Raw genomic sequence first — 27,344 nt, forward strand, 5'->3', positions numbered from 1 at the left:
GTAATAATAACAACAACAATAATAATAACAATGGATTAAGGAGATTCTCACTAACCCTACTTACATATTCAATAATATATTATGAAAAAGGTTCTGTCACTTGCAGACTAAGTATCTTCTTATACCTTAAATTATAGTTACGTCCAAAACCATCCGGGTTAAACTATCACTGTCCAAACAAATTGAGAGGGATGAAAAGTTCATATTTCATAAAATATTCATATATGATCAAAAAGCACAAACTAGCAAGAACTATATATTCATATATACACACTCCCTAGGTGGCTACATTAATGTGGCTATTTAAATATCATGAGAAGGTCAAGCGTGCCTCGGAGTAAAATGTGTTCTCGACAGAAAGGGAACCGCAAAGACAAAAATCACCTCAACGTGGGGCTTTTAAAGAGGTGTTTAAAAGCAGCTTATTATACTGGTGAATTGTTAAAGACGCTGGCCAGCGAGGACAGGCCATGGTAATTATTCTTCACGCATGAGTCCAAATGAATGGGATTGTCTTGTTATTTCAATAAAGCAATGCTTCAAAAGCTTTAGAGCTCACACTAATACTGTTATCTGAGTAAAGCTGAGCCCACACTGCTATCAAAAACTTATCAGTCCTTTCACAGTAATTTGTGTTTTCTGAAGTGAATATTCAGGCTGTGTATCTGAATATGATGCAATAGAAGACAAAATAATTCAAAATAATAAATACAAGCCCAAAGGAAGCTACACAGGCAGCGGTGATACTCATTTCCTCTGATATCATGTGCACACAATCCACCTTTTCGTGTTCGAGAGCAGTTTAAAAATGCATGTTTTCAGATGCAGGTATTGATAAGACTGGGATCTGAGCAGTGAATAAAGTAATATGGCTCACTCAGGGCTCATTGCTCTTCTCTCCCACCTGCGATCCTTTGTCCCCATCCATAGCCTTTCTTGTCCTTGCCATTCATCCTCCGACTGTATGTTTGTTCAGCTGTATTTAAACCCTGTGCTTTACATGCCAGGGTACCCATAATACATGTGCCAGTTATCATTTTAGATTCAAGCTTTCATCCGTAATTTTAACCTGCACAATGTCATTTTTTACACAGATTTGTTAGTTTTTAAAGTGGCCCCTCCACTGTGTATAGGACGCAACTTTATTTGTAAACTGCTAGTCACTTGAGACAAGGACACAAGCACAATAAATCTGATGCGGGCACCTGCAGATTCATCGGACAGCAGAGAAGACAGCTCTGCTCTTGTGTAGACCTTGCATGATCTCTCAGTTGGTACTTCTGCTGCAGCTTACCTCGTTTTTCCTTTCTAATTGGATTTCATCTTCTCCACCGATGATGTGGTTAGCGTGAAAACCGAACTCGCCTTGACCTCTGCTGTTTATCTAATCCTGTAATAAAGTGGTTTCAAACAGAGGCCCGATCTCTGCTGGCATTCTGGTTTAAAGAATAACACATTAGAGATAAGTCCTATGGGAGCAGAATCTTTTCAATGAAACTTGCAGTGCATGTAAAGCAAAGTCCTGTTTCTTAAACATGTATTTACTTATACTATATATAAGCAGGACGGACTGGTGTAGACAAAGGAGGGGCCTAAAACCCATGACCCTTTTAAGCACACATGACTTTTATGAATGAAGTCTGATCAAAGTACCGCTGAAGAAAAATGTAATCAGATGCACAAAAGAACCTCGTAGTAAAAATGTTTAGCACTGTATGGACATGATTATTGGACTGCAAATATTTTATTTCTCCCCTGAGCTTGTTTAAATTCCAATTAGATTTGTTGTGAAAGTTCAATGAACAAATAAAGGATTAATAGATTACGCCAACCAGCTCATTTGGATACACCTAACAGACCCAAGAATTGTAAAGAACCTTTGGGGTCTTGGTTATGAAAAAAGGGTTTATTTACAGGCAAGTCGTAAGATATTAACAAAATATTTTATTATAAAAAACAATCTTACAAAGTATAAAAATAGAAATGATGGGAATATATAAAATCAAATCTATAACAGAGGGGCGAGCAAATGGCCTGAATGAACCTGAATTGAACTTGTTTTTCATTTTTAAACATTTAGATGTTATTTTCATAAGTGACTCAATACGTATACTGAGCAAGATTTGAAATCTGCCGTTGTGTCATTTTCAAGCAGCAATTGTATCAACTGAAATTTGTGATTCCTGGAAACAAAAGAAACAACGTTACTTTCTCATCTCATCTCTCTTCTGGTGACAAATTTAACCCACGATCACAGGGGACTAGTTGACTGTAAATCTCACTGCGAGCTTGAATACAAAACAAGACACCCTTTCACTGTTCACACAGAGATAACAATTGAACAGGAAGACACGCGTGGTTTGCACACTTGCGTTCTCCGTTACTTTGGTCAAACCGGTATCTTCTCTTGACCCATTCAAGGGTGAAGGCTTTCAGAGCAGTGGATGCCCTCATGCAGGAATCTCTTGCTGGCGACTGTGCTGAGTTGCAGTACGTGTTGTTATGCAAGAGCCTTTGCAACATTTCCTGCACAAGACGATTGAGGAGAGAGATTTCCTCCCGGGCTGGCTGTGCTCCAGCGTCCTCCAGCCCGCCCGCCTCTCGGCTGTCCCCCCCGACGTGCGCTCGTGTCAGTTGGGGCAGGAATGCACTGCGCCACATTCCAACGCATCGGAAGGAGTTTCCTGAGTGAGGGGCCCCCCGCCCATCCATCCATCCCCCCGCACGGGTCCCGTGCTGCCTCCCTCACTGCTCCTTCCCCCGCTCCTGCGCCCTCTCCTGCTTGCGCTGCAGGTACCGCGCCCGAGCCTCTGACACCGAACTCTCGTCGTTCCTCTTCTGCAACTTCTTCCTGGCGTCCTCCGCCCCCTCCTCTGAAGAAGGAAGGCAAGGCGTTAAGGCCAGACCAAAAAGAGAAGGGTTTTCGAGAAGCGAAGAGAAGAGAAAGGAACCACTTGAGCCACTCGAGGGAAAAGCAGATCATATAGTTAGTTACACAAGGCAAGATTGAGTTGTGTATTTATTTCCCCTCCCACCCAGGAATGTTTCCACGAATAAGTGCCCTATGCGTTTGCCTTCCATATCCGAATTGAGATGGGGAATCCATAAACAACCAAACTGCTGCTGAACGTAAATTAATTTTACAAAAGTGTTGACCACCACCTGTCTGTCTTTTGTCCGTTTCCTTTCTCTCCCACTTAGCCGCCTCCTCCTCGGTCACCTCCTGCCTGGCCACACTGCTTAGCTGGTACACGTCCACCTCGTGCAGCCTGGGCAGCAGCTCCTTGACCCACTCATAGCGGATGGGGCACACCGTCCGCACGTACACCCTGGAGGTCACCAGCACGTCGTGGAAGATGATCCAGTCCAACTGGGCTTCCTGTCCGAACAGCTGCAGGACACAGAAGGTCCGGGTCAAGGAGTCTGAACTATATATACTGTTTATTTATTTACTTTTTCCAATGCTCGTCCAAACCAGGAATCAATTAAATTAAAAGGTTACAGACACACACACACACACACACACACACACACACACACACACACACACACACACACGCGCGCACGCATGTGAAAAGCAGATTGTAGTGCAGAGCGAGTGCAGTAAAGTCAGCATCAGTTACACATTAACAGTAATTCAATCCAGCAATCTTCATTTGCCTTCTAACCCCTTGACTATGACTCTCCTCATCTGCTGAGGATCGAGAAGGGTTTTATTAGACATAAATCATTACATAGAAGCAGCGACACGGACATTAACGCTTTTCCGTACAGTCGTGTGTACCGATACAGACTCATCAGCGGGGTCAATATTGGACTCAAAAGCACAGTAGTATGCAGTTGGGCAACTCAGTAAACACTCAACCCTGTTTTAAGTAAGACTTTTCTAGCCTTGCAAACCACAGCGTTACCAATGATTCATCTTAAGATGGACGATGAGCTGGAAGTTTTTCTTACTGTGGATGAGGGGTGAATGTGAACGACCGATCCATGGCCATCCATTGTGCAGAACGTCCTCCCTACAGACCTGCAAGACAAGAAACCCAAAGTGAGATGGATTAGCTCCACCCCGCTGAGAGAAGCCATTTTCAAAAGCACAGTTCACTTTGACAAATTTGCTTCCCAGTGGTTCGAAAAATTGCTCAAAGCCAAATCCACCGATGCAAAGTAAATAAGAATAAGAGGCGATTAAAGTGAATTAGAATGAAGTAATCTACGGTCCACCTTCTGGCCACATTGGTGAAGTAGCCGGAGCAGAGACATCGGCGAAGCAGCTCACTTTTGGGACCGTCAAACGTCTCGACTGGGAAGTCTTTGAGCTGTAGAAAAATCAAACAGTTAAAATTTTAGTCTAGGATTAAAAAACAATACACAATATATTGTCAAAGCAGTCTACAGTTTGGGAAGCTTTGGTTTACTGCCGCCAAATCAGGATGTTCCAGAAAAGTCTTTCCAACCCAACAAGAACAACAACACCACATCTACACTGTTCACTGACAGTAAGAGGTGTGCATTCAATAACTGTATGATGTCAGAGTGTTGTGCAAAGTGGTAAAAGTGGAGACTTGCTCAATACACAGGGCGTGTTAGGAAAGACACATAGGCCAGGCCAGGGTGGCTTCCAACCACTGAATTGGAGGAGGGGGATGGATCAGCCATCAGTCACCTGCTTGAGTCGCAGCAGTGTCTCTCGCAGCTGGGTCTCCACGCTGAGGGCGGACTTCACAGCTCTCCAGTGGACCCAGTGGTCTCGACACCAGGAGGCAGGGGACTCGCTGTGGGCGAGGGATAGAGCTGCCGTCAGCCATTATCGAGTTTGCCCTGAGTTTTCATTCTTACTCCCATTTAGATCACTCAGGAGATGCTTCACTACACAACATAAGCTGGACGCATCCTTTTGAATATTTTAAATATTTCCTCTTTTTTAATAAGCTAGTATATACAGTTAGGTCCATAAATATTTGGACAGTAACACAATTGTCATCATTTTGGCTCTGTACGTCACCACAATGGATCAAGATGTGCTTTAAGGCAAAGAAGTGGAATGATCTGCAATGGCCAAGTCAATCACCTGACCTAAATCCAATTGAGGAAAACGCCCCAAGAACAAGCAGGAACTAAAGACAGCTACAGTACAGGCCTGGCAGAGCATCACCAGGGAAGAAACCCAGCATCTGGTGATGGTCTATGGGCAGAGGAGCAGCTTACAGCTAGGCAAGCCAGGCAGCTGTCTGGGGCCCCAAGACTGAAGGGGCCAACGCCAACGGAAAATTTCCGTCCCCCCGCTCTCACCGGAGAAAACACCATCAGCACCCACCCCCCCTCGTCAGAAAATGTTCTGCCTAGGGCCCCTACAGACTCTGGAATCGCCATTGCAACCAAGTAAACTCTTTGGAAACTCACAATTTAATTCATAATTATGTTAGTTTGTCAAAATACTTTTGAGACATTAAATTGGAGGGGACCACATATAAAAATTGATGTAATTCCTACACCATTCACACAATTTGGATGTAACTACCCTCAAATTAAAGATGAAAGTCTGCACATGAAGCACATCTTGATTGTTTCCTTTCTAATCCATTGTGGTGGTGTAAGGAGCCAAAATTATGACAATTGTGTCACTGTCCAAATATTTATGGACCTAACTGTATATACACATTTACAAGATGTGCATTACATCTGGCACGACAGTAATAAAGCAATACAAATGTCACTTTTCTAACGGAGGTCTCTTAGCTTTAATGGTGTGCGTTACTGCTTTACAAGCACGGTTTTTAGTGGGCAAATATGATGGGATATGGCTGAAATAAATTTACAGTAATTGCTGCTCTTGCTAATGTCACACACACACACACATAGCATCTCCCTATTAAAAAATTCATAAAGGTAAAATCTGTAAGATGCTGAAAAAGCATTATTTGCTTGAAAATGGGATCACAATCTATTTTTGTAGAACAGGAACTATTTGAATTCTGACTGACTGGGACAGTCATATAAATATATTGCTTTACAACAGCTTTTTAAAATGTTTTAATCTCTGGGTTGTTCTGCACATTGTTTGATAAACTACTTCCTTAGTAACACAAGGAACACCGTGCCCTATTGGACTGCTACATATGCCTTCTGCTTAGACAAGAGCTGCTTAGACAAATCGGGCCTTTGTGACAGTAGGACACCGACTTAAGCGCATAACCTTTTCAACGTTTATCTGACCAGTGCATAATCCTACCAGAACGAGGTGCACTAACAACCCGTCTTGGCGGATGTTTTGGGAAAGGCGAGAGCGCCACCGTACCTGTCTCGGCACTGTCTGAAGACGGAGAGCAGCACGGTGAAGTCATTGCTCCCTCCTGCCTGCGCCGCCAGCTCCCTGTGCTTCACGTCCGCCTCCTGCTGCTTCTCCGGCTGGCCTGCGGGACCCCAGACAGCCGTGTCACTATCCTGACCCTGAACAGCCCCACACACCCAGACCTCCACGCCCTGCTCTCTAATCAGGGAGCATCTGCATCATTAGCAGCTTATAACAGGCCTCTGATTACGCAGGGAAGTCAAGGCTGGTTTTACTGAATGGCTCAGCTGGAAACCCAAGTCCATGATGCCATTATCCTGTGCCACAGCGTGAACCCGGAGATCAATAGATATTCGACGTGCCATGCACCGCAGACCTCAGGGTATTAGGTACTTTATCTCCGTTATCTCAGTGGATGGTGGCCTTTATTCCCACAACCATCAATCCCCCATCAAAGGTGTGTTTGCATCAGTACTCAATCTGATGCCAACACCGCTTTAATCTGCAGTGAACACAAGGCTCGGTAAACATGTGGCTGGCTAGTTTTGCTATTTGCACTGCATGTAGTGTAGATGTATGACACACTCAAAATAGTAGATACAGTAAAGCGCTATGATGGCAAGTCAGAAATACTTTTTAAATGCAATTGCACAGGATGCATGTTTATTCTGTGTTGCTCACTCATTACTTCTGATCTCCTTAACTAAAGATAAGTCCTCCTCTGCTTTTACTTTAAGTGCCCTTTGCTCGTGGATGTCTTTTCTACTAATCATCCTCGGAGTTCAGTAAATATACGACTGCTGTCCCCTGGTTTCCAACACACTTTCTCAAGTAGACGACTCAAAGGGTTGTCACTGCCAGGCTTTTCGTTGTGTCAGGGCCCCTACTGTGATGTCTCTTCCAGTTTGAGCAGAAAGACAGGTACATTTCGAGAACAACATCTGAACCGACACATCTTAAAACGCTTTTCAAGAGAGAGAAAACAAATGCAACAAGACACTAAGCACACAATCAGTGTCACCTGGGCGAATGAAGACGTTTTCCACCGACAGCATGGCAGCCACCGGGAGGAGCAGGTTCTCGCAGCCAAGAGCGGCGGCCTTCAGCAGGGCGCAGGTCAGGCCAGGGGACAGGGGGAACTCCACCATCAGCCGGCCCAGTCGGGTCACTTGGCCCCTCCTGCAGCAGACACACAGAGTGGTGCGGGAGGAGACGATTACAGTGAGTCAGAGCTGTGACTCACACGCTCACTCCCAACTATGCCTGCCCTGCCTGCCTCTCTCTCCCTCCCTCCCTCCCTCCACTCAGCATCAAATTCTAGACTCTAATGTGTTTTTTGTTCTCAGTGATAATACAATGGCTGAAGAACCTCCCCAAAGCTGTAACCTGGGTACTTAAAGGATTAGAGCTGCATGCATCATCAGGATCAGTGAGTTTCGCACAGCGTACCATACAGCTGGATTGGCCACGTCTTCTGGAAATAGGACTGACAGCATATAGAGTAACTTTTGAGTAACAAAATTTGAATAACATTTTAACATCTTCCACCATAATGATTGGTGGGGTATGGGGATTAGAAAACATATCTAGGCCCTTAGCTTTCCACAAGTGTTGTTTCTCCTTATGTTTGGATTTAAAGAGAGCATCTGCTAACCCCTGCCTCCCTCTCTCCCTCCATTCCTAGTGTCACAGGTGGTTAATTTGACTGCTAGAGCTGTCCATCCCAGAGTCTTTTCTCCACTTCTGCAGCTCGGAGGGGTGGGGGGGTATCGGTCACCTGTCAATCGCATCACACTGGTACAGCTGCTTCAGGGCCTCCAAGATGAATCTCTCTTCGGGGGGGTCCAGGTACGGGAACCTCAAGCAAAGACAGAACAGGAAGTGAATTCAATGTCTGATTAAGCGGAGGCAGCGACGCTCTCTCAGGCGGTGTGTTCCGGGCGCTACCTGATGACATCATGGACTCCCAGGCACTTGAGGGTGAGGATGACTGAGGTCAGGCTGGTCCTCTGGATCTCGGGGACCATGTACTCGGGCATGCACTTCTCCCAGAATTCCCTGCTGTAGATCCGGTAGCACTTCCCCGCGGACGTGCGCCCAGCGCGGCCGGCTCTCTGCTGTGCTTCGCTTCTATACAGTCCACACAAACATAAATAAACACAATAAACTCAGCTACATTTGAGATTTAACAGGAATTGTTCTGAGACCCAATTCATTTATGATTCAAAATATGCTAGTCTCTCTCCATTTCTGTGGATGTTAGAAGATTAGTGATGCACAAAGGGGCTTTCCATCATCAGAGTGCCATTGGCTACCCCAAGGGATAAACCACACTGCATTGTGGGTACGTTACACATTTCCCTGCTTTCCACGCAACAAAAAAAAAGCACGCTACGCAGAAGAACGCAGGTGAAACCTACTTTGCAATCGGCACCACCTCCAGGATGTCCAGGCCCACTCTGGAGTTGTGATTCAGTTGCTTCACAAAACCGCTGTCCACTATATACCTGTAGACGAGACAGAAGCAGGCTGAGAAATCTAGGCTTTGAAAGCACGTGAGATTTCAGAAATACACACCACTCTCTGGGTGAAGATGGGCGGACGTTTCGATTCTGCTTTACCTTATTCCATTGATGGTTAAAGACGTGGCCGCAATGTTCGTTGCCACCACACACTTTCTCACGCCATTGGGAGGCGGCTGAAATATTTGCCTTTGTTGATCTGCCAAGAGAAACAGGATCAGGCCATCGTATTTCACTTCTGACACCAACTAGGAGCATTGCTGCAGCAAAGGGGTGGGGCCTCTCACTGGTCCACTTTGAGGTCTGAGTGTGTAGCCTATACAGGAGATGCCTACTTCAATGCAAAGTCATACAGACAGACACAGGCCTTACCGGTGGGCATAGATCCATACAGGGGCAGAATCAGCAGTCCCTCCACAGAGCGGTCCTGCACGTCATAGTGGTAATCTATGGACTCGGCCCTCTGATAGAGGATATCGCAGGCCTTCTCGATCTCAGCTTGCCCTGCGCAGAGGAAGCACACGGGACAGAGCCATCAGCAAGTGTCTGCGAACTCCCTGCATTCCCACGGGGTATTTCCCTGCACCTTTTGTCTCCAATACAGAAAAGTAGAGCTTGCGAAATAAGTGGTTTGCTTACTAGAATTATCCCCAGATGGGCTATAATTAATTCCTATGACGTTATGTAAATATATGTTTTAAATCCTGTCTGTGATAGTTATTCTATTTTTAACTGTCTCCCTGTGCGTTTTGCTTTAACAATCTCTCTCCTACAAACGGCTTAATATGTTGCCTCAAATCCCACTGGGTTGAAAAAATAATAATATTCCGTTCCATTACACAGACGGTATTATACAACTACAAAAGCAGCTGGCAGATAACTCTTATTCTCTTCCGAAGACCGGGAAAGGTCACTGGTGAATAAAAGTGAATTAAGATGTACTGTGGGGTGACACCTACCAAAGCATGGGCAGTAGGAGAGGTAAAAGACACAAAAGGCACACTATTTGATTTGATTTCCTTTCAACAGCTCTGCTCCACAGTTTGCTTGGCAGGGGCCCAGCAGCAGATGCAGCCTCCAAGGGTCGCCCACGCCAAGATTCACGAGTGAGTGCCTGCCCTGCTCTGTGCCTTGTTCTCGTAAAATAAAGCTCCCTCCATCTGCAGCAGTCATCAATAACAGGGGAGTGACAGTGGAGACGGTGAGGGGAGCTCACCAGTCAGAAACATGAGGATGTCCCCTGCTGGCTCGCTGGTGTGGACCTCCAGAGCGACCTTCACCACCTGACGGGGAATAGAGGCCAGAGAACAACACACTGTGACTGGCGATGGGGGAGGAGGCTCGGAGCCAGACTGACAGGCAGGGGAAGAGAGGAAGAGAGTGTAGGCTTATATACACAGCAGCACAGTGTAAAATAATGTAAAATAATGATCTCTAAACTTTTTTTTTTCCTCCCTCCTACACCCCAGAAAAGCAGAAGCGATAGCAGAAATGAAAACAACGAATAACCTCAAGACAATCTCAAGCAGTGGCTGCATCTAACCTTTCCTGTAGAAAAAGAACAAGAATCTGGACTAACCCAGCATGCATTTATATCCAACCTGCAACCAGCACAGAGGGAATAAACCTCCTACAGATCTCAGCTGTGATTTAGCACTAAAAATAATGCCTTTCTGTTTGGGTGAGGCGGGAAGAATGAGTGGGAGCTGTTTATCCTCGCAGCCGCTGTACCACACAGGCGTCAGAGTCTGCGGGTGGAGAACTGCCTTCTAGAGATCAAGAACATCTGACGATGAGATCAGATCAGTCTAGGCTCCAAGCTCAAGGAGGGGGCTGCAGTGGGAAGCTGGGCACCTCGAGTCTGTGAGGGCTGGCGGTTAAACATCACTGTAGCCCGGGCCCTCACCTCCTTCACATAGACCGAGCTCTCTGTGTCCTTGGGGCCAATCAGATCACAGAATATCTCGGCCACGGGGAAGGTCCGCCCAGGGATGGCGAAGACGGGACAGTTCCCCAGGAAGGCGGACAGCTTGTCGGTCTCCAGGGTGGCGGACATCACCACCACCTTCAGGGCGGCTGCCTGGCCTGCACCACCCTTGCCATCCAGGAAGAGCTTCTTCAGTAACCCCAGCAAGATATCCTGCAAGACACAGCACTCCACTAGTTTCTACACGGCTTAATTTATTCACAGAAGACTGTCCAGAATATAACAAAACTAGATAAATAGCCTCAAGCCTTGTTGTAGGAACTGCAGTACTTGCAAAATATGGCTAAAATATGTTTTTAAAAGGCATTATACCATTCTTTACCATCTTGGAAATGATCTTGACGCTCTCCCCCCATCCCCACATGATGATATCAATGTTATTTATAGCCCAGGTACACACTGTTTGCGCAGTACATGTCTTTGAATAAAATACCGAAAACCAATATGCAAACTTCATTGTGTGTCCTATTGTTCCAGCAGCAGATCTGAAAACAAGATGTACACAACACTGCTTCTACACAAGTCCTATTTTACATATTTCCATCATTCAGTAGGAATAAAGTTAATCTCTGTGTGCGCTCGTCCCTATATAATGAATTATGGCTCACTTAAGGAAAATAACTGTAATAAACAGTCAGACTGAAATGAAACCAGGCAAAACAGAAACCACTACTATAAAACATTGCAGAGCAAATCTAGATCTGAAAATTGCCTGATTTATGTAAGACCCTCGTTGTGATTCTGGTAGATCAATATTGTGAGTAGTCCATATGTCTGTTCTGCGCTTGTGAATCGCCATCACCTTCGGGGAGTAGCCTATAAATATTCAGTCCTGTCACTCAGCCCCATGGGGGGGGGGTAGTACAAGGCTCTGGTGACAGCCTCTTCCCCCTGTGTTAGGCCTACATTGCCGCACAGCCTCCCAACCTGGGGCCAGCACCAGGCCCAGCATACCGCACTCACTGTGTTCAGACTACGCTCGTGCGCCTCGTCGAGGACGACCACGCTGTACTGCCGCAGACGGGTGTCCGCCAGAATCTCCCTCAGCAGGCAGCCGTCCGTCATGTACTTAATAACTGTATCCTGCAAACACAAGATCCACATGGGTTCAAATGGAGATTTGGGGGACCTATTAAAAACAAAAATATATATACACAATAAAAGCACTTGGTTTGCAGGTTTTTTTTTGTTGTCGTTTTCTTCATTCCTTTCTAAACGGTGATAGAAAGTGCGTACCACTGTGTGCATTTTACCCTGGCTTCATCCAGTATTTACACACACGCTGGCATAGCTACCACTGATGCATTCCATGTCATTACCATGTAGTATGAAGATGTAATTCAGTAGCTGCATGTTGTGATTGTACTGCATCTCATTGCAAATAAGAGTTGATAAGGCTTTGACCCCTAACTGGGGTCAAGACAGTAGAAAGAAGGAGATGCCTTGTGGTAAAGGACAAGTGATCTGAATGTAAAATATCCTGCTCTTTACATTTTTCTAATTAAAATATACCACAGGACCACATTTGGAAACCCCCTTTTTGTTCAGTCTGCGAGCATAAAGGGGAAAAAGGCCTTAATGAATTTCCTGTAGCTTACCCAGAAGCTTTTGTATTTGGCTAACAAGGTCTACCTGGACGGTGTACGGTTTATTTTTTTAGTATCTTTTTTTACGATTTCTGTTTTAAGGTCCTTCCACAGCAAACTTTGGTCTGACGATGGAGAGGATGGTTACTAATTTACTCCGGGAATGCTGATTCAGGCGTCCTGGGGCTGTATTGTTTGTTAATACCAAACTATGACATCTTCCACAGAAGTCAGATCTGACAGGAATCAAATCCCCACAATCCAGGAGTCCGCTTGAGATCACAGTAAAACATCGCTGCCATTTAAAACCAATTTGTGCGTCTGCTTTCCCTGTACCTTAGATACACACCCAGCCCTATTTTACCTGTGTAGTCATCACCGCACATGTGGCCCCGGATTGCTCACCTTGGAGGTGCAGTCATCAAAGCGCACCTGGTACCCCACTGCTCTGCCCAGGCTGCAGCCCACCTCCTGCGCCACCCTCTGCGCCACCGTGATGGCGGCCACTCTGCGCGGCTGCGTGACGCCAATGGTACCGGTCTTACAAAACCCTGCCGGTTTACAAACAAACACAACATGCATGTAATACTATTAACAGTAATACAAATGGGAGGAGAAGAAGCATGTATCCATTTTCCCGGCACTACTTTTTGGAAGGAAATCCACATGAACTTGACTTTTTGTTATGCATTATTGTTTTATTATCCATGCATATTGTCTATTTCTATTGCAAAAACACTTTCATTCAGACAAACCCAATGTAAGACAACCTAGTTGAACTGGTAACACTATCACAATGAGACGGACACTGGCAGGGGCAACTGGCACTACCTGCGCGGTACAGGTACTGGGGCAGCTGGGTGGTCTTCCCGCTGCCCGTCTCTCCGGTGACAACCAGGAAAGGGTTGACTTTCACCGCCCGGACCAGCTTTTCCTTGTGCTGGAAAATCGGCAGCTTTTCTGAGTCGTTTATTAGACTTCCTTTGAGGGACGATTTGCTTTTACGTTTCTCCATCATCTGCGTCAACTGGGAATCTTGTAAACAGTGGCACTTCCCAAGACAACACTGCAGTTATATTTCCTATTTAAACTAGAAAGTCAGGATACATAACAATATCCCGCAGCACTACATGACGTAAAGCCGAATCAACTGCTAAATAAGATACAACATCTGTCCCCATCGTCCAAATCATGTGCTTTAGCAATACGGATGCCCAAATCCACTTTGATGGTATTTTTACTGAGTCGCATTATAATGACGTCACCAAGCCGACATGTCAGCCATTCCAACACTATACTGCCATCTGTTGGACGTGCTTTAGAGTAGGTCTCTTATACAGTAAACCACTTAATGGGTTTGATTCAAAGATCATCCCTTAGTCGTGGATTACCCGATGTTCTCTTAGGTAGAGTTCAACACTACTGCCAATCGAGGTCTATGAAATCACCTAAAAGAGTAACAGTCTCATCAAAATACAAATGTTATAATGATACAATTTATGAGATATTCACAAAACAGGGTTGTTGGATTGATCCTCATGTAGGCAAACAACAACAGACACATTACTTTATACAAAATCATTATACTACATGGTTTAATACCCTTATTTACAGACATGTAGATTTAAGGAATTCTTACAGTTATAAAACACATTGGGCACAAATAACACGATCACTTACGCAAATACATTTTCCACAAAGACATAATAACAAAATATGGTTCTGCATCGTCACACAAGATGTTTATCATAAGTCACTTGAGTATTACTTAATACTTGTATTCAGTAGATTAATGAGATCCTGTACAAATTCAGTTTGTTAAACATATTATTAATTCATTATTGGCTTCTCCATTTGTAAATGAGCATTTGCCTTTTTGTCATTTTCAAAGAGGGAGTAATTGTTACATCACTTGTTTAAACTATAAAGTAGATCAATCTCCACTGCATCAATCTCAATCTGCAACTTTCAAAGCTTGCTACTGCAGTGCTTCTTTTTTTGTTGGTTTTAACCACACTGACTACAAAATACTAATACACTTTACAAAATTACCTCTTTTAACCCTTAAAACATTCACAATTTCGTTTGTCAATAAACAGGGGAGGAAATCGTTCTTGTGTGGGGAGGGGGGGGTAAAACATAGCCAAAGCCTCTTTTTGTGTTCCCATGTGATTACCAGCTCTGTTACTTTAGTTCAGGAGAAGGAATGATACAGAAAGAGCAAGTCAGATTGTGTCAGAGCTTTCTTTTCTTTCCTTTTTTTAGCTTTTCTTTTACTTTTTGACATGCTTTCCTCTTTGAAAGATGGACCCTCTCCGTCCTTGACACCTTGGACTTCATTACAAGCGTCTGTGGTGCAGCTGGGATCCATGGACAGACCTTTTGCATGTCCCGGTGGATTGTCATTGTTTGCCTCTGGACTTGTGGGTTCTGGCTCTTTTTTCCTTTTCTTGCCATGTTTCCTCTTGCTCTTGTCTCTCCCAAATGAACTCTGGAAATCAAGTCCTGGTACATTAGTCTCTTCGGTTTCATTCATTTGTGCCTCCATATGAACCTTGACCGACGTTTCTCCGTTGCCCGTCTCGTTGCTATTCACAGATCCTTCAAGGAGATCCTGCCGGGCTTCTGAGCTCAACTCTTCAGCCCCAACCTTTGACCGCTTCTTCCTTCGCTTGCTTTCTTTTTTGTTGTCAGTAACATCCACCCAACTAATTTGTCCCTCTGCTTCAGGCGCACAAGCATTCCCATCACGGTCAGCCACGTCCAGATCCAGGTCACACAGTTCGTGTACCATTCCCTCGTGGTCTGGCTGGTCCTCCTCCTCCCGTCTTCTACCTTTTTTCTTCTTCCTTCGCACCTCTGCCATATCACTGGAATGGAGCACCTGACCCTGCTCTCCCATCTCCGGCGACACCTCAGCATTCCCTGTGTCATAGCGGCCGCCAGCATCCTCATTGTCTACAGCTGCCCAGTCTGGTTCAGGAACACTTCCCGGCCAATGTGCAAACGCTCCCATCTCGGTCAACCTCTGCTGCACCCCATTGTCCGACAACCCCGATAACAACTCCGTTTCCTGTTTTCCTTTCGCTGCCTTCTCTTTTCTTTTTTTACTTTTCTTTCTCTTCTTCACTAGTGCAACCTCATCAGAATATAACAATGGACCGTCTCTGGCTCTTTGCTCTGACATACTGACATCCTCCTCACACACATCGTTCTCTACGGCTGCCTTTACCCAATCTCTGTCAGATCCCAAGTTCTCAGGCATGCTTTGCTGATAATCTGTAGATTCACTATTTTCAAGCACGCCACCCTCTTTAAACAGCTCCCATGTTCCTTCTTCCCCCACACACTCTTCTCTTTTCTTTTTCTTCTTCTTTTTCTTCTTCTTAACTCCTTCTTCATGGTTTAAAATCTCAGTCACAGATTCCTGCATGGTTTCTCCGTTTGAGCAGCACCCGTTCTCTAAGTCACCATCCCCTACAGCGCTTCTGCAGTGTTCATGCACTGATGGCTGGGATAGCAGCTCATTCTCTTCCTGCTCTTCACTTTGTTTTCTCTTTTTCTTCTTCTTCTTCTTCTGATCTCCTTCTTCATGGTTTAAAATCTCAGTCACAGATTCCTGCATGCATGCAGCTCCACTAGAATCATGTAATACATCATCAGATCCTTGCATTGAAATATCAGCGTTGTGTGAGCAGCTCCCGTTCTTTAAGTCACCGTCCTCTGCAGCGCTTCTGCAGTGTTTATGCACCGACAGCTTGGAAAGCAGCTCTTCTTGCTCTTCTCTTTGTTTTCTTATTTTCTTCTTCTTCTTCTTCTTAACTCCTCCTTCATCGATTAAAAGCTCAGTCACAGATTCCTGCATGGTTTCTCCATTGATCTCGTCACCTGAGATGCATGCAGCTCCACTAGAATCATGTAATACACCATCAGATCCTTGCACTGATATATCAACGATGTGTGAAAAGCTCCCGTTCTCAAAGTCACCGTCCCCTGTGGCGCTTCTGCAGTGTTCACGCACTGGCGTCTGGGAAAGCAGCTCATTCTCATCTTGCTCTTCACTTCGTTTCCTCTTTTTCTTCTTCTTCTTCTTCTTCTTCTTCTTCTTCTTTGTCATCTCATCGCAGGCAGTTTCCCCAGGGATCTTCTCGAGATTCGGTTCCTCCAGTCCACAGGAACCCATCAGAGCATGCTCGTCCGTTCCTGGCACAGGGACATCTTTATTCCCAGACTCCCGCCTGCTGTCAGGATTGCTGACCCGTGCAGAGTGCCGAGCTTTGTTCCTGGTGATGTCACGAACCTCAGTAATGCTCTCCTGCTGCCCGGCACTTCCCACATCCTCTCTCTCACCGGTGTGCTGCATCTCTTCGTTTACGGGCTCAGGGAACGCTTCCTTCTCCCCTGTGCTCTCTCCACCCTCCTTCTCTCTCTTCTTTTTCCTCTTCATGCCATGGTCGCCTGCTTCCAAAGCTGCGTCCCGCCAGCCTTCTTTCCTTTTCCTTTTCGCTAGCTCTGATCTCAAATCCCCATGGTCCCCTGCGTTGAAGAGCGGACTCGCCGGGGTCTCTTGGACTGCAATATTGTCTCCTACACTGTCCACTTCCACGCCAGTTTCAAGCGGAGTGGCGTCTGTATTCAGAGATTTCTGTACCGCCTGGTTTCCTGAATCCACGCTCGGATGCACTCCATTTCTGTTCTTCTTTTTCCTCTTTCCGCTTGACCCTTTCGTGACATCAGAAATGGGCTCCTCAGCCGCGTCTGGTATCGTTTCACCTCCTGCCTCTGACCCTTCTGCTTCCACTGTCAGTGTGGGCTCCTCATCAGAACATCTCACCACCCCGATCGAATTCTCTCCCTCTTCATCTCTCGGTGGAGTCAACCGAACCGATTGCCTTTCATATTCAGTTTCACTGCATGTCTTTGAGTTGTTCTTGACCTTTTTCCTGCTTTTTCTCAGTTTGGGTGCAGACTTAGTTGTCTGAATCTCATCATCCGTACTACTCTCAATGGGACTCTCACAGTACACTGGGGCTGGTACATTCTGTGCTGCCCTGGTGCTTAACCGTATTGATTTTCGTGTCATATGTAATTCGTGACTGTCCGGACTCGCCGTAGACCGCTCTGCCTCCGGACTCGCCGTAGACCGCTCTGCCTCCGGACTCGCCGTAGACCGCTCTGCCTCCGGACTCGCCGTGGACCGCTCTGCCTCCGGACTCGCCGTGGACCGCTCTGCCTCCGGACTCGCCGTAGTCAGCTCTGCCTCCGGACTCGCCGTGGACCGCTCTGCCTCCGGACTCGCCGTAGACCGCTCTGCCTCCGGACTCGCCGTAGACCGCTCTGCATTCTGTGCTGCCCGGGTTCTTAACCGTATTGATTTTCGTGTTGCACGTTCTTCATGACTGTTGGTTCGTGTGCTGCCCCGTTTCCTTGTTCGAGCTGTCGGTCTTGTCAAAGAATGGTCTGCTTCCACACCAGGAGTTTGTTCTGCGCTCTTTTGAACTTGTTTCTGTGACTTCACCTTGTTCAGAATGAAACGGTTTTGGTTCTACGAAAAAAAACAGAAAACATGACACTATTCGACATTTTTATACATTACACACTGTTTCTTTAACAAGCTAATGGAAATGACAGAGCTTATTTAACCGCTGATTGGTGTAGCACAGGACAGGTGTGTCTAAGGTAGTTGAAATAACAGGCAAACGTTACAGGAAGCACAATATAAAAAAAAAAAATCTAAATTATTTTTATACTCAAAACAGCCTCACCACTATATGAATATCCTCACTGTCTTGGTTATTTTCTTCAGATGCATCTCCTTCCCTGGAAAACAATCATGATAAATACGGAGTGTTTTTAAAAACTACTGATAATGATTTTGCTTTATCAAGTGCATACATGTTAAAAACTAAATATCTCACAGCTTTTACTGGCCTTCCTTGTTAATTTGTAATTGAAAACAGTTATCAACAAGAGAGACATACTCTGGTATGGGAGAAATCTCGCCCTTTGCGTCCATGAATCCTTTTTGGGAAAACCGTGAAGAATACTTTCTATTCAGCAGAGCTTTCTGGAGGAAATGTAAGGAACCTTCCAAACATCTGTTAAACTTCATTTTCATGGCACATTTTAGGAACCCTCCCAGGGCAGCTTGCTATTACAGAAAATAAAGGAGAAAGCATATTCAATTTAAAATATGACAATTCATATCTAAATCATATTTCTGAACTGTGATACTGCCCTCCAATGCATAAAGAAGCATGACACTATGAACAATTGTACAACATCACCTATGAAAACTAAATGATTCTACACGCAATTTCAGAATTAACGTATAATTCCATCCATTTAAGGAAAACAAATAGGAAATATTCTGTCCTGCTTTCATTTTATACTTGTACAGTTTTACATCACAATTACAAGCATTCAATACCTGTCAGAAAATGTGCCAGAAAGAACTGCACTAATTACCTCATAGATCAAGACTTTGCTCATGGGCAGGGTCTTCCTGGTGTAAAACTCCTTCAGGAATGGGAAAGCTATCCCTTTCCAGGTCAGCCTCTTCCTCTTCTCTATCTTCCTCTGTTTACTATCTGCTGGCCTCCTCCTCCGTGCTCTCGCCGCTCTCTGTGCCGTTCGGTCCACGCCCTGGCTGTCGCTCTCCTCCCACCATGCTGGCTCCTGCCGTGGGCAGCGTCTCCTCACTCTGCTCACCAGCTCGACCTGGCACTGCGTTTGAAACAGGCTGGAACCGGAGTCACTGCAAGGCAGGTAGAGGTGTTCAGTATCATTGTCTGCCATTTATAAACATTGCATCAGCATATTACATTGTGTTGTTGTTGTTGTTGGTGGTGGTGGTGGTGGTGGTGGTGCTGCTGTTCAAAGCGGTATGACTTGTCCTTACCTATCTGACTCCGCATTTGATGTCTCTGGGACTGTCCAACAATCCCCCGGGAGATGGGATGATACTTCTGCCATTTCCTTGACCGGGCTCAGCTGTGTGGCCGGAACCAAAGTAACGAGTGGCATAGTGTCCATAATGATCTCCTCACTCTCTGGCACTAGGATCACACTGCGCGAAGGCGATGGCAAACCCTCTGTGAGGCCACAAGGGGCCGGTAGGTCTGATATACAGGTCACATCACTGTCAGAAGCAGACATCTTCAGGGGGTGCTTGGCTGCCTTGGAGACCCAAGACTAATGCTCAGGTTTCTGTTAAAGAATATGGATCAGTGTCAGCCAATTTATTTAATTGTCCGAGGTACTTAAGTTGGATGTCTTGGTTTGGGAAACTAGACCTGAAAAGAGAAAACATGTTTGTTTTCGCAAAATATCATGCTGAGCAGTTTGGGTGTCAGATCATCCTGGTAAGTTTCTTACAAGGGTTACAAAATCAAATCAATACTAAAAGGGGGAAGAGTATTTAGATTGAGTATCAACACGGTATCAATCAATAAAATGCGTCATGGACACGTGTCACCAGCAAAGTTTTAATATCTGAATTAGACTGTACAGGTCAGGTCAGAAAATGCTAAATGTTTGACTCGTATTCAGTTCATTCAATCACAACCCATACCAACACCATGATGCACTGCAGGACAAACAGGCTTACAGCGCAAGAACTAAGACATAAATCAATCATAAAAACCTTTACACTCCCTGCAGCAATGCAATCAGCTGAAGTAATGTCCACATGGTACTTTAACAGGATGATGTGGGAGAATAAACATGACTGCATGGACCATGTGGACGTGACGGCGAATCAACCATTGCAATCCTTTTTGCACAGACACACATCCCGCACATTTGACAAGACGTTACAAATATAAAACACACACAGATCTGGCGGCAGACCTTACTTTGGCTAAAGAGGATACAAACCCACCGAATCGGAGTCCATGGACGACCATACACGTACCCGGAGTTCGATGACTTCCCTAGTTTTGTGTGCATTTCTGACTGGGTGTTCAATGCCACCAAGTGGTGAAAGAGAGATAGATACTGTGTGCTGGAAGTTATATATTACATCGGTGCCGAGACAATATTTGACAGTGTTGCAGTATCTTCCTCACTCTCCAGATATTGATTAACAAAAAAATAAATAAACGATTTTAGTTACTAGTTACCATTAAGACTAACTTCCCTATTAGTCTACAAGTAATATTACATCTTCTCACACTCCCCTTATCTCTTGCATCATATGTGAACAGTAGAATACCTCTGTATACTCAATTATAAGATTAATTATATATAAAAAAACGAACTCTAAGATACGTGCGAATAGCTTATACTATACAGACTTTTCTATTGGAGTCGTACAATTTATTTCCATGGTGTTTGGTGCCACATTGCGAGAACACACCGTCAATGATTAACTTACTAACGGTTACACTTGGCCACCCGGTGGTTCCGAAACTACATAGGTTCCGTACGGCGTGAACAATGGCGCCGTGCAGCAGCACCGAGAAGTTCGAGTTGCATGTCCCGCCACTGGAGCAGTTGTGTGAAGGTACGCAATATGCATGTGTCTAAGAAGAAGAAACAAACCCACTGTGCTTGTTGACATTTGCTAGCTGTCATATGATTAGCACATTGTGAATTATATTATGCTTACTTTTCATATATGGTAAATGCTTTATAGCTGTACATACTCTGATTCTTTTAATTGGAAATGAATATAATGTATATGATTGAATATATGCAGTAAAAACTCGTTATGTAGTGAACTGATGGATTATTTTAAGACATTGCATGTTTATTCAAAGTACTGATGAAAGTACTATTCACCGAATCTGATCCGAGACATGAAATCATTTGCAAATATCAGCTTATAAAACATTCGACTGATAAGTTGACTTAATTACATTTGCATATCAATAAATAGATGGACAAGTTATCCAAACTTTAAACTAGTCTGTAATGCATTGCCGGAATTCTCTTGAGATTCTAGAACATGTGATCCCTGCATTATTGTCATATAGTGCTGATGGAAACTTTTTCTTTCTTTGGTTTCCTGTTTTTAGTGTTGCAGAATGGGCTGAAAGAGAATTTTGCTGATGCGCAGGTCTCTGTGGTCGACTGTCCAGACCTTACCCAGGATCCATTTCAGTTTCCTGTCAAGGGTAAACCATTTACCTTTCCCCTCCTTTTCTGTTTGTCTACTGCTGTAAGATTTCAGCTCAAAGCAGTGAGAGATCAGAATGGTCTGTACGGTGGCCTGTTTGCGGACAAATCTGTCTTTTAAGAACCCAGAAGCAAACCTGATTTTAACTGCTGATTTGAACTTTTTCATTTATTAGATTTAATGAAAGAACTATGAAAATAGTGTCTAAAACATTGCAGGAGAGCACCTCATGTTCCAACTTTTCCCTTTTCCTCCTACAGGAATTTGTGGGAAGCCTCGAATAACAGACGTGGGAGGCGTTCCCTACTTAATTCCAGTGGCACGACCTGACAAGGTGACATATTGAAATACATGCTTTAAAATGTTGAGACGTCATTGTGCTCTAAAATATAAAATAAGATGTATATGTATGGTTTTGTAAACGCGTGGAAATCTGTTGGAACTGCTTGCCTTCACTCCTGTGTGTTATAATTAGTGGAGGGTCACATCACAGAAGAAGGTTGTCCCTCCGATAGGATGACTTGCGTTTGTAATGCATGCTTTCAATCTGCTGTTTTGTAAATACTGTTTTATTGTTTAAAGTATTTTACATTACAAATAAAAACAATTCAAATTTTTAATACTTATGATTAAAAACTTTTTTTAAAATCAATTCTTAAAATCACTTAAAATTTTTAAAATCTTTGTGATTTAACATAAACAAAAAAACTTAACTTTAAATAAACAAGTGCACAAAACAACAAAACAAACGTGATTAAAGCAAAACTGCTAACCAACATAAAAGTCAAATACATTGATAATAACTGAAAATGCACTGGACAAAATAAAGAAACAATTAAAAAGGTAAAAATAAAAAACAAACAAAAAGGTCCAATGCATTTAAAATTAAATCCAAAACGGACAATGTATTTGACAAAAAAATAAAACAAAACTAAACCCAAAAAAACCCTAAACAATTAGTGTTTTAAAAACAACTAAATCTTTAAAAACAGTTAAAATTCATTTTTAAAAGTCATTTTAAAAACAATCATTCATAAAATGGTTAAAAGATCTTGGACTCGGGCTCCAGCAGGGGGAACTGACCGTCCCCGGAGGTGGGTCCCATCATGGGATCCTGAGCTCCCCCAGATCTTGTATGTGCCAGTTCTTATAGGCTTCCTCCTTGCCCCTCTGATGGACCTCCAGATTGACGTAGTCTTTTACTAGCACCATGCCCCTTCGCGCGATGACAATCGGGTCCAGCTCCTGCTTATTGAATAGACAGATATTCCGTCCCTCCCACAGGGCCTGCTTCACTGCGCAGACGACACGCCACCAGCACCTCAGGGTGGAAGATGTTAATCCCCTGGCAGGACTGTATAAGATCTGCTGTTTTGTAGAAAAGGCTTTCTTTAAGATACTTAATGTTTAATTTGTGTGCAAGGTCTATAACATGAACAGTGTTGCCAAGGAAGTCGAGCTGCCCGGAGCCTTCATTCTCGGAGCAGGAGCTACGTCTTCTAAAGCCATAGGCATGAACGCAGAGGTGAGGATCTGTCTATTTTTGTTACTATTCTAGAGCTTTATTTTAAAGCATTATATGATAATAATGAATAAGACTGTGAGGAAGACAGGTGTGGACATATTGCCTCGAAACAGGAGTTTAAGTTCCAGATTGAATCCTCTTTGCATGTTAAAAATTAGAATAAAACTGTAAAAAGTGACATTTAGTACTGCAGGTCTTTACGAATGCCACTGAGCCGGTCTGTGATACTTTCTCTCCTGTTCTTTCTCTTCCTTCTTTCTTGTTCTTCAGCTCGTGCCTCTAGTACTTACGGAAAATGAGGGCCAGCAGGTGGTCAATGGGAGCTACTATGCTTCCATTAACCCGGCTGATGGGAAATGCTTGCAGGAGAAATACAGCGATAAATATAAAGACTGCGACTTCGGACTCCTCGCCAATCTTTACGCGTGCGAAGGGAAACCTGGAAAGGCAAGGAAAATCAAACGCTCAGGAGGAGTTCTAATGATGTAGGCCTCACTCGGGCTTTGATATCATGATGGCTGTTGATTGGTTGGCCGTGCGTTTCTAGAGATGCTCAGGTCTCACTGTGTAGGAGTTGGCATCACCTCTGAGTCTCACAGTCCTCACTTTAAAGGCTAAACTTGTTCTTGTGTTTCTGTATTCAATCCATGTGTGCCTGGTCGTGAAGATTTAATTCTGTCCGCTTTTCATTTTCTGTCATGCATTACTTTGTTAAATACTAGTTTATTCCAAAGGCAGCTCCCATCAGTGAATTAAAATGAAAAACCAACCTTGCACAAGTGTGGTCTTGTGAAGAGTTCTCGGCCTATATACATCGTTTTCATCACAGGTTATAGAAGTGAAGGCTAAAAGGAGAATTGGACAGGACAGCCTTGTGACCAGCATGAGGAAGACACTTGAGAAACGTTACAGTGATAAACACCTGGCGATGGGGGGGACCTTTGTGATTCAGAAAGGGGAAGCCAAGATTCATATAATGGTGAGTTGGCAGCCTTCCTGTTCCATCTGACCTGTATGTTGGCTCTGTTTGGGTTTTTGCTAAAACATTGGGGTCTCTTGAAGATGAGCTGAAGAACAGTACAACTTCTCAAAGTATGATAGCAAACGCTTCTCTGTGACAACCACAAAGGACAAGCAGTCTCCTCTAAATGCAGATACTGAACACTGACCAACACTCTTTCGTGTTCAGCCTCGCGAGTTCCCTGCCTGTCCTCTCCACACCAACGAGGATGTGGACGCGTGGCTGAAACACTTCAACGTCCGCGCTCCCCTCATCTGTCAGACAGTGCTGGTATCCCGAGACCCTGTGAGTATGACCTCCGCGTCTTACCAGAGCCAAGGCAGTAAGTCAGGAAAGCAAATTTCTCATCTCCTATATTACAATGCCTAAAATATAGTTGGACAAGTCTGCATACTGACTGAGATATGGGACACAAAGTATATTAATGAACCAAACTCAGTGTTTCAGTTAACACTAAACTCAAACTCAAATCGTAATCTCCATTTACCGCATTTTCTTGTCCTACACAGCTTAACCATGAAGCTGAATGTTTGGGGCTCAAGCAACGATAGCGATGACCGAGAGACTAATGGTGGCGTCTTGTTTCATAGGGACTGGATCTGAGGGTGGAGCACACTCACTGTTTCAGCCATCATGGAGAAGGAGGGCACTACTACATTGACACCACCCCGGACACGGTGGAGTACCTGGGCTACTTCCTGCCGGCCGAGTTCATCTTCCGGGTCGACCGCCCCGAGACGACTCATCGCGTTGGTCGGGAATGAAATACGGAAGAAAGGGCCTTATGAGTACTTCATTAAAAATCTGAAATAATTTGTTCTATTTTCTTTGTTGTTTGCTTTTTTGACTAGTATATAGTCTTAGAGGTACTTCATGTTTGCCAAATAGATACACATACACATGCACAAGGGACGTGGGTCACAGGAGGCCCATCTGGAGTTCTGATTGAAGCCCGCCAACCATATTGTTGACTGTTGTACCTGCTTATGCAAAATACAATCAAGAGACGCACATATTTTCTGGCACAAGCGCAGTATGCAAAGAGACAAAATTATATGAGGAGAACATCTTCGTTATGACACTGGTGATGGTGGGAGTTAAAACTAAACTAGTTCAGATATGATTGCTAGTAATTTGCCCTTAATATTGTCGTGGATTGCTTTGTGGTTAAGTTGTGTGATCGAGAACAAGTGCAAAATCAAAAGGTACAGAGGGAGAGTATAAAAAAAGTATATTCTCTATCAGTTTGTGCAATATTCCACCTGTATTAAATGTATTTAAACATATTCGTGGGCTCATGGTTATGGCGTGTATACAATTTCACTCGTGGGCCCCTCACTACCTTCGGTTGCCAACAACTACATTAGTGTATATCAGTCTGGTGTTGTAGACTGCAATGGCTGCTGCAGTATGTGTGTATACTATACCTTACCACATTTTTACCATGCTACACTTTTATCACATTTTACCATGGTACGCTATTACCATGATTTTTGTTTTAACGTGTTTTTACCAAGATGTTACCTTATTACCACATTTTACCATGGTGCATCACATACTTTACATATTTTATATATATTGTTTTTAATTGTAGCTTACAGACTTCGGGAAAAGACGTGAGATAAAACAAATAATTGATTCAAGCATACGGAAGAGAACAACACTCACACAGGAAGGGCAACAAAACACAACTGAAGTCAAGTGTAGGCTACCATACTGCATACTGCATAAGCACACACTGTAGGGTACATACTGATTTTCTGACTGGTAAGTAGTACAGTACGCAGTATGAAGATTCTTTATTCAGTGTACTATATATATATGTCATGTGACGTCACGTGATGCCGTAAAAACTAAACATTTCGTAAAGTCAAAATATTTGTTGAAGTGTACTTTTTTATTATCATGAAACATCAATAACATGAACAAATTATAAATAAAATTATCCAGAGAGCTCATCGTTAGATTCGTCCGCCATTTTTTCCGCAAAGAGAATGGAACGTCAGCCGAACGTGAAGCATGATGGGATGCAGTCTTCATTGTAGTGAGCTCTGGCTGTATACTGCACATTTTGGCGACTGTAGCAAGCCATGCGGGTACTTTTATCATACCACAAATTCATATACTACGTGCAATATTCATACTGCACACTACTGAAATGTTGGAATGTAGTGCGTCTAGTATGCGGTTTCGAACAGGGCCATTGTCTCTGTCAGTCTAGGGCTCAACTCGGACAGTCTCCATTGCCAGTTCGTTACAATAGCTTTGCTTCCCAACCATATATCTCTATGGGGCACGCCCGGCGAAACATCAATTCAAACGACATTATTCCTGCAAACTAGACGCGGTTTCTGGTGCTTGTCAATCAAGGAGATCTATTTCGGTGGAGCTGTAATTGAAACGGGTGAAGATGCACAAGTTTTAGTATATAGGGGTTGAGTCGTGGTACGTATTTACTCAAAGAGCACAAAGATCAATAATCAAAACAAGATTGCCAACTGCCCATTATCGTCCGTCTTTGAGGGGCAGTGCATCATGGGATTGATGTTGTAAAGTAACATTCGCGGTGCAGTTTTGATTATTCCTTTAATTAAGCAATATTTTACGAACGGTGTGGAATAAGTTTGAATGCAACATATTTAGTTTAGTCAGAATATGTCGACTTTTAAATGATACAATTTGTCAACATCCTTTATTTGAAGTTGATACACATTTTAAATAAGAAAAGGGACATAACAGCAAACGTGAAAATGAATTGGGTTTGCAAAAAACGATTGCATGTGTAAAATACAGTAGGGAAAGTTTTTTTTTTTTTTTTTTACCTAAGACTTAACGAATAGCAGATGAATGTAAACACATTTTATTATGTAGTCTTGTCTACATGTTTCGTTTTCTTTCTTTTTTTAAGTCTATTGAAAAGCAAGGCATTGTGGCTCAATCCCCAACTGTCAGCCTATGGTGAGTTGCTAAGCGACTTTTCAAACAGGTTCCCAGAGTTAAAGCAGCCAGAAAGCATTTCAGCAGCTCAATAAACTGCACCAGACAAGTGGCCTACACGGAGTAACTTCCTTACACAAGTGGAGAGAGAGAGCAAGTCAAGTTTTATGGTAAGAAATATACTTATTAACATTACATATTCAAGCCATGCACTTAATTGTTACTGCTGGTTTCTCATTTACTAGAAATAGTTTCTAATGCAAGGAATGTCTTTTTCTTCTTCTTCTTGTTGCTCAAATTTACTTTGCTTAAGATGTCATTGACTGAAGTGTTGTCCTGTTCCAACAGGTCCA

The 27,344-nt window shown here is 43.8% G+C and overlaps 3 protein-coding genes across 4 annotated transcripts; 1 reads left to right on the forward strand and 2 right to left on the reverse strand.

Moving 5' to 3' along the window:
• Positions 1–1,887: 1,887 nt before the first annotated feature.
• On the reverse strand, positions 1,888–13,773 carry dhx40 (DEAH (Asp-Glu-Ala-His) box polypeptide 40). Its single transcript, XM_066695168.1, has 17 exons — positions 13,219–13,773; positions 12,793–12,938; positions 11,765–11,884; positions 10,721–10,954; positions 10,031–10,097; positions 9,187–9,318; positions 8,914–9,013; positions 8,713–8,799; positions 8,240–8,422; positions 8,070–8,150; positions 7,314–7,471; positions 6,299–6,413; positions 4,667–4,775; positions 4,225–4,319; positions 3,958–4,027; positions 3,163–3,391; positions 1,888–2,873 (listed from the first exon to the last, which is right to left on the reverse strand). The coding sequence occupies exons 1-17, from the start codon at positions 13,403–13,405 to the stop codon at positions 2,746–2,748; spliced, it is 2,241 nt and encodes a 746-aa protein (XP_066551265.1). The 5' UTR covers positions 13,406–13,773; the 3' UTR covers positions 1,888–2,745.
• A 192-nt stretch (positions 13,774–13,965) lies between these two features.
• Positions 13,966–20,375, reverse strand: LOC136717706 (uncharacterized). Of its 2 annotated transcripts, none has more exons than XM_066695167.1 (6): positions 20,244–20,375; positions 19,289–19,682; positions 18,856–19,144; positions 18,369–18,538; positions 18,153–18,207; positions 13,966–17,932 (listed from the first exon to the last, which is right to left on the reverse strand). In XM_066695167.1, the coding sequence occupies exons 2-6, from the start codon at positions 19,543–19,545 to the stop codon at positions 14,582–14,584; spliced, it is 4,122 nt and encodes a 1,373-aa protein (XP_066551264.1). In that variant the 5' UTR covers positions 19,546–19,682; positions 20,244–20,375; the 3' UTR covers positions 13,966–14,581. The 2 variants fall into 2 exon arrangements, with proteins under 2 accessions (XP_066551264.1, XP_066551263.1); XM_066695166.1 differs by lacking the exon at positions 20,244–20,375 and adding an exon at positions 20,033–20,237.
• A 382-nt stretch (positions 20,376–20,757) lies between these two features.
• bkgd (beta-keto-L-gulonate decarboxylase) lies at positions 20,758–24,876 on the forward strand. Its single transcript, XM_066695170.1, has 8 exons — positions 20,758–20,893; positions 21,408–21,506; positions 21,769–21,842; positions 22,932–23,033; positions 23,304–23,480; positions 23,863–24,012; positions 24,223–24,339; positions 24,645–24,876. The coding sequence occupies exons 1-8, from the start codon at positions 20,827–20,829 to the stop codon at positions 24,816–24,818; spliced, it is 960 nt and encodes a 319-aa protein (XP_066551267.1). The 5' UTR covers positions 20,758–20,826; the 3' UTR covers positions 24,819–24,876.
• The last annotated feature ends 2,468 nt before the right edge of the window (positions 24,877–27,344 follow it).

This window comes from Amia ocellicauda, chromosome 22 (genome assembly GCF_036373705.1).
Source record: "Amia ocellicauda isolate fAmiCal2 chromosome 22, fAmiCal2.hap1, whole genome shotgun sequence".
In the NCBI taxonomy this organism is placed as follows: Eukaryota; Metazoa; Chordata; class Actinopteri; order Amiiformes; family Amiidae; genus Amia; species Amia ocellicauda.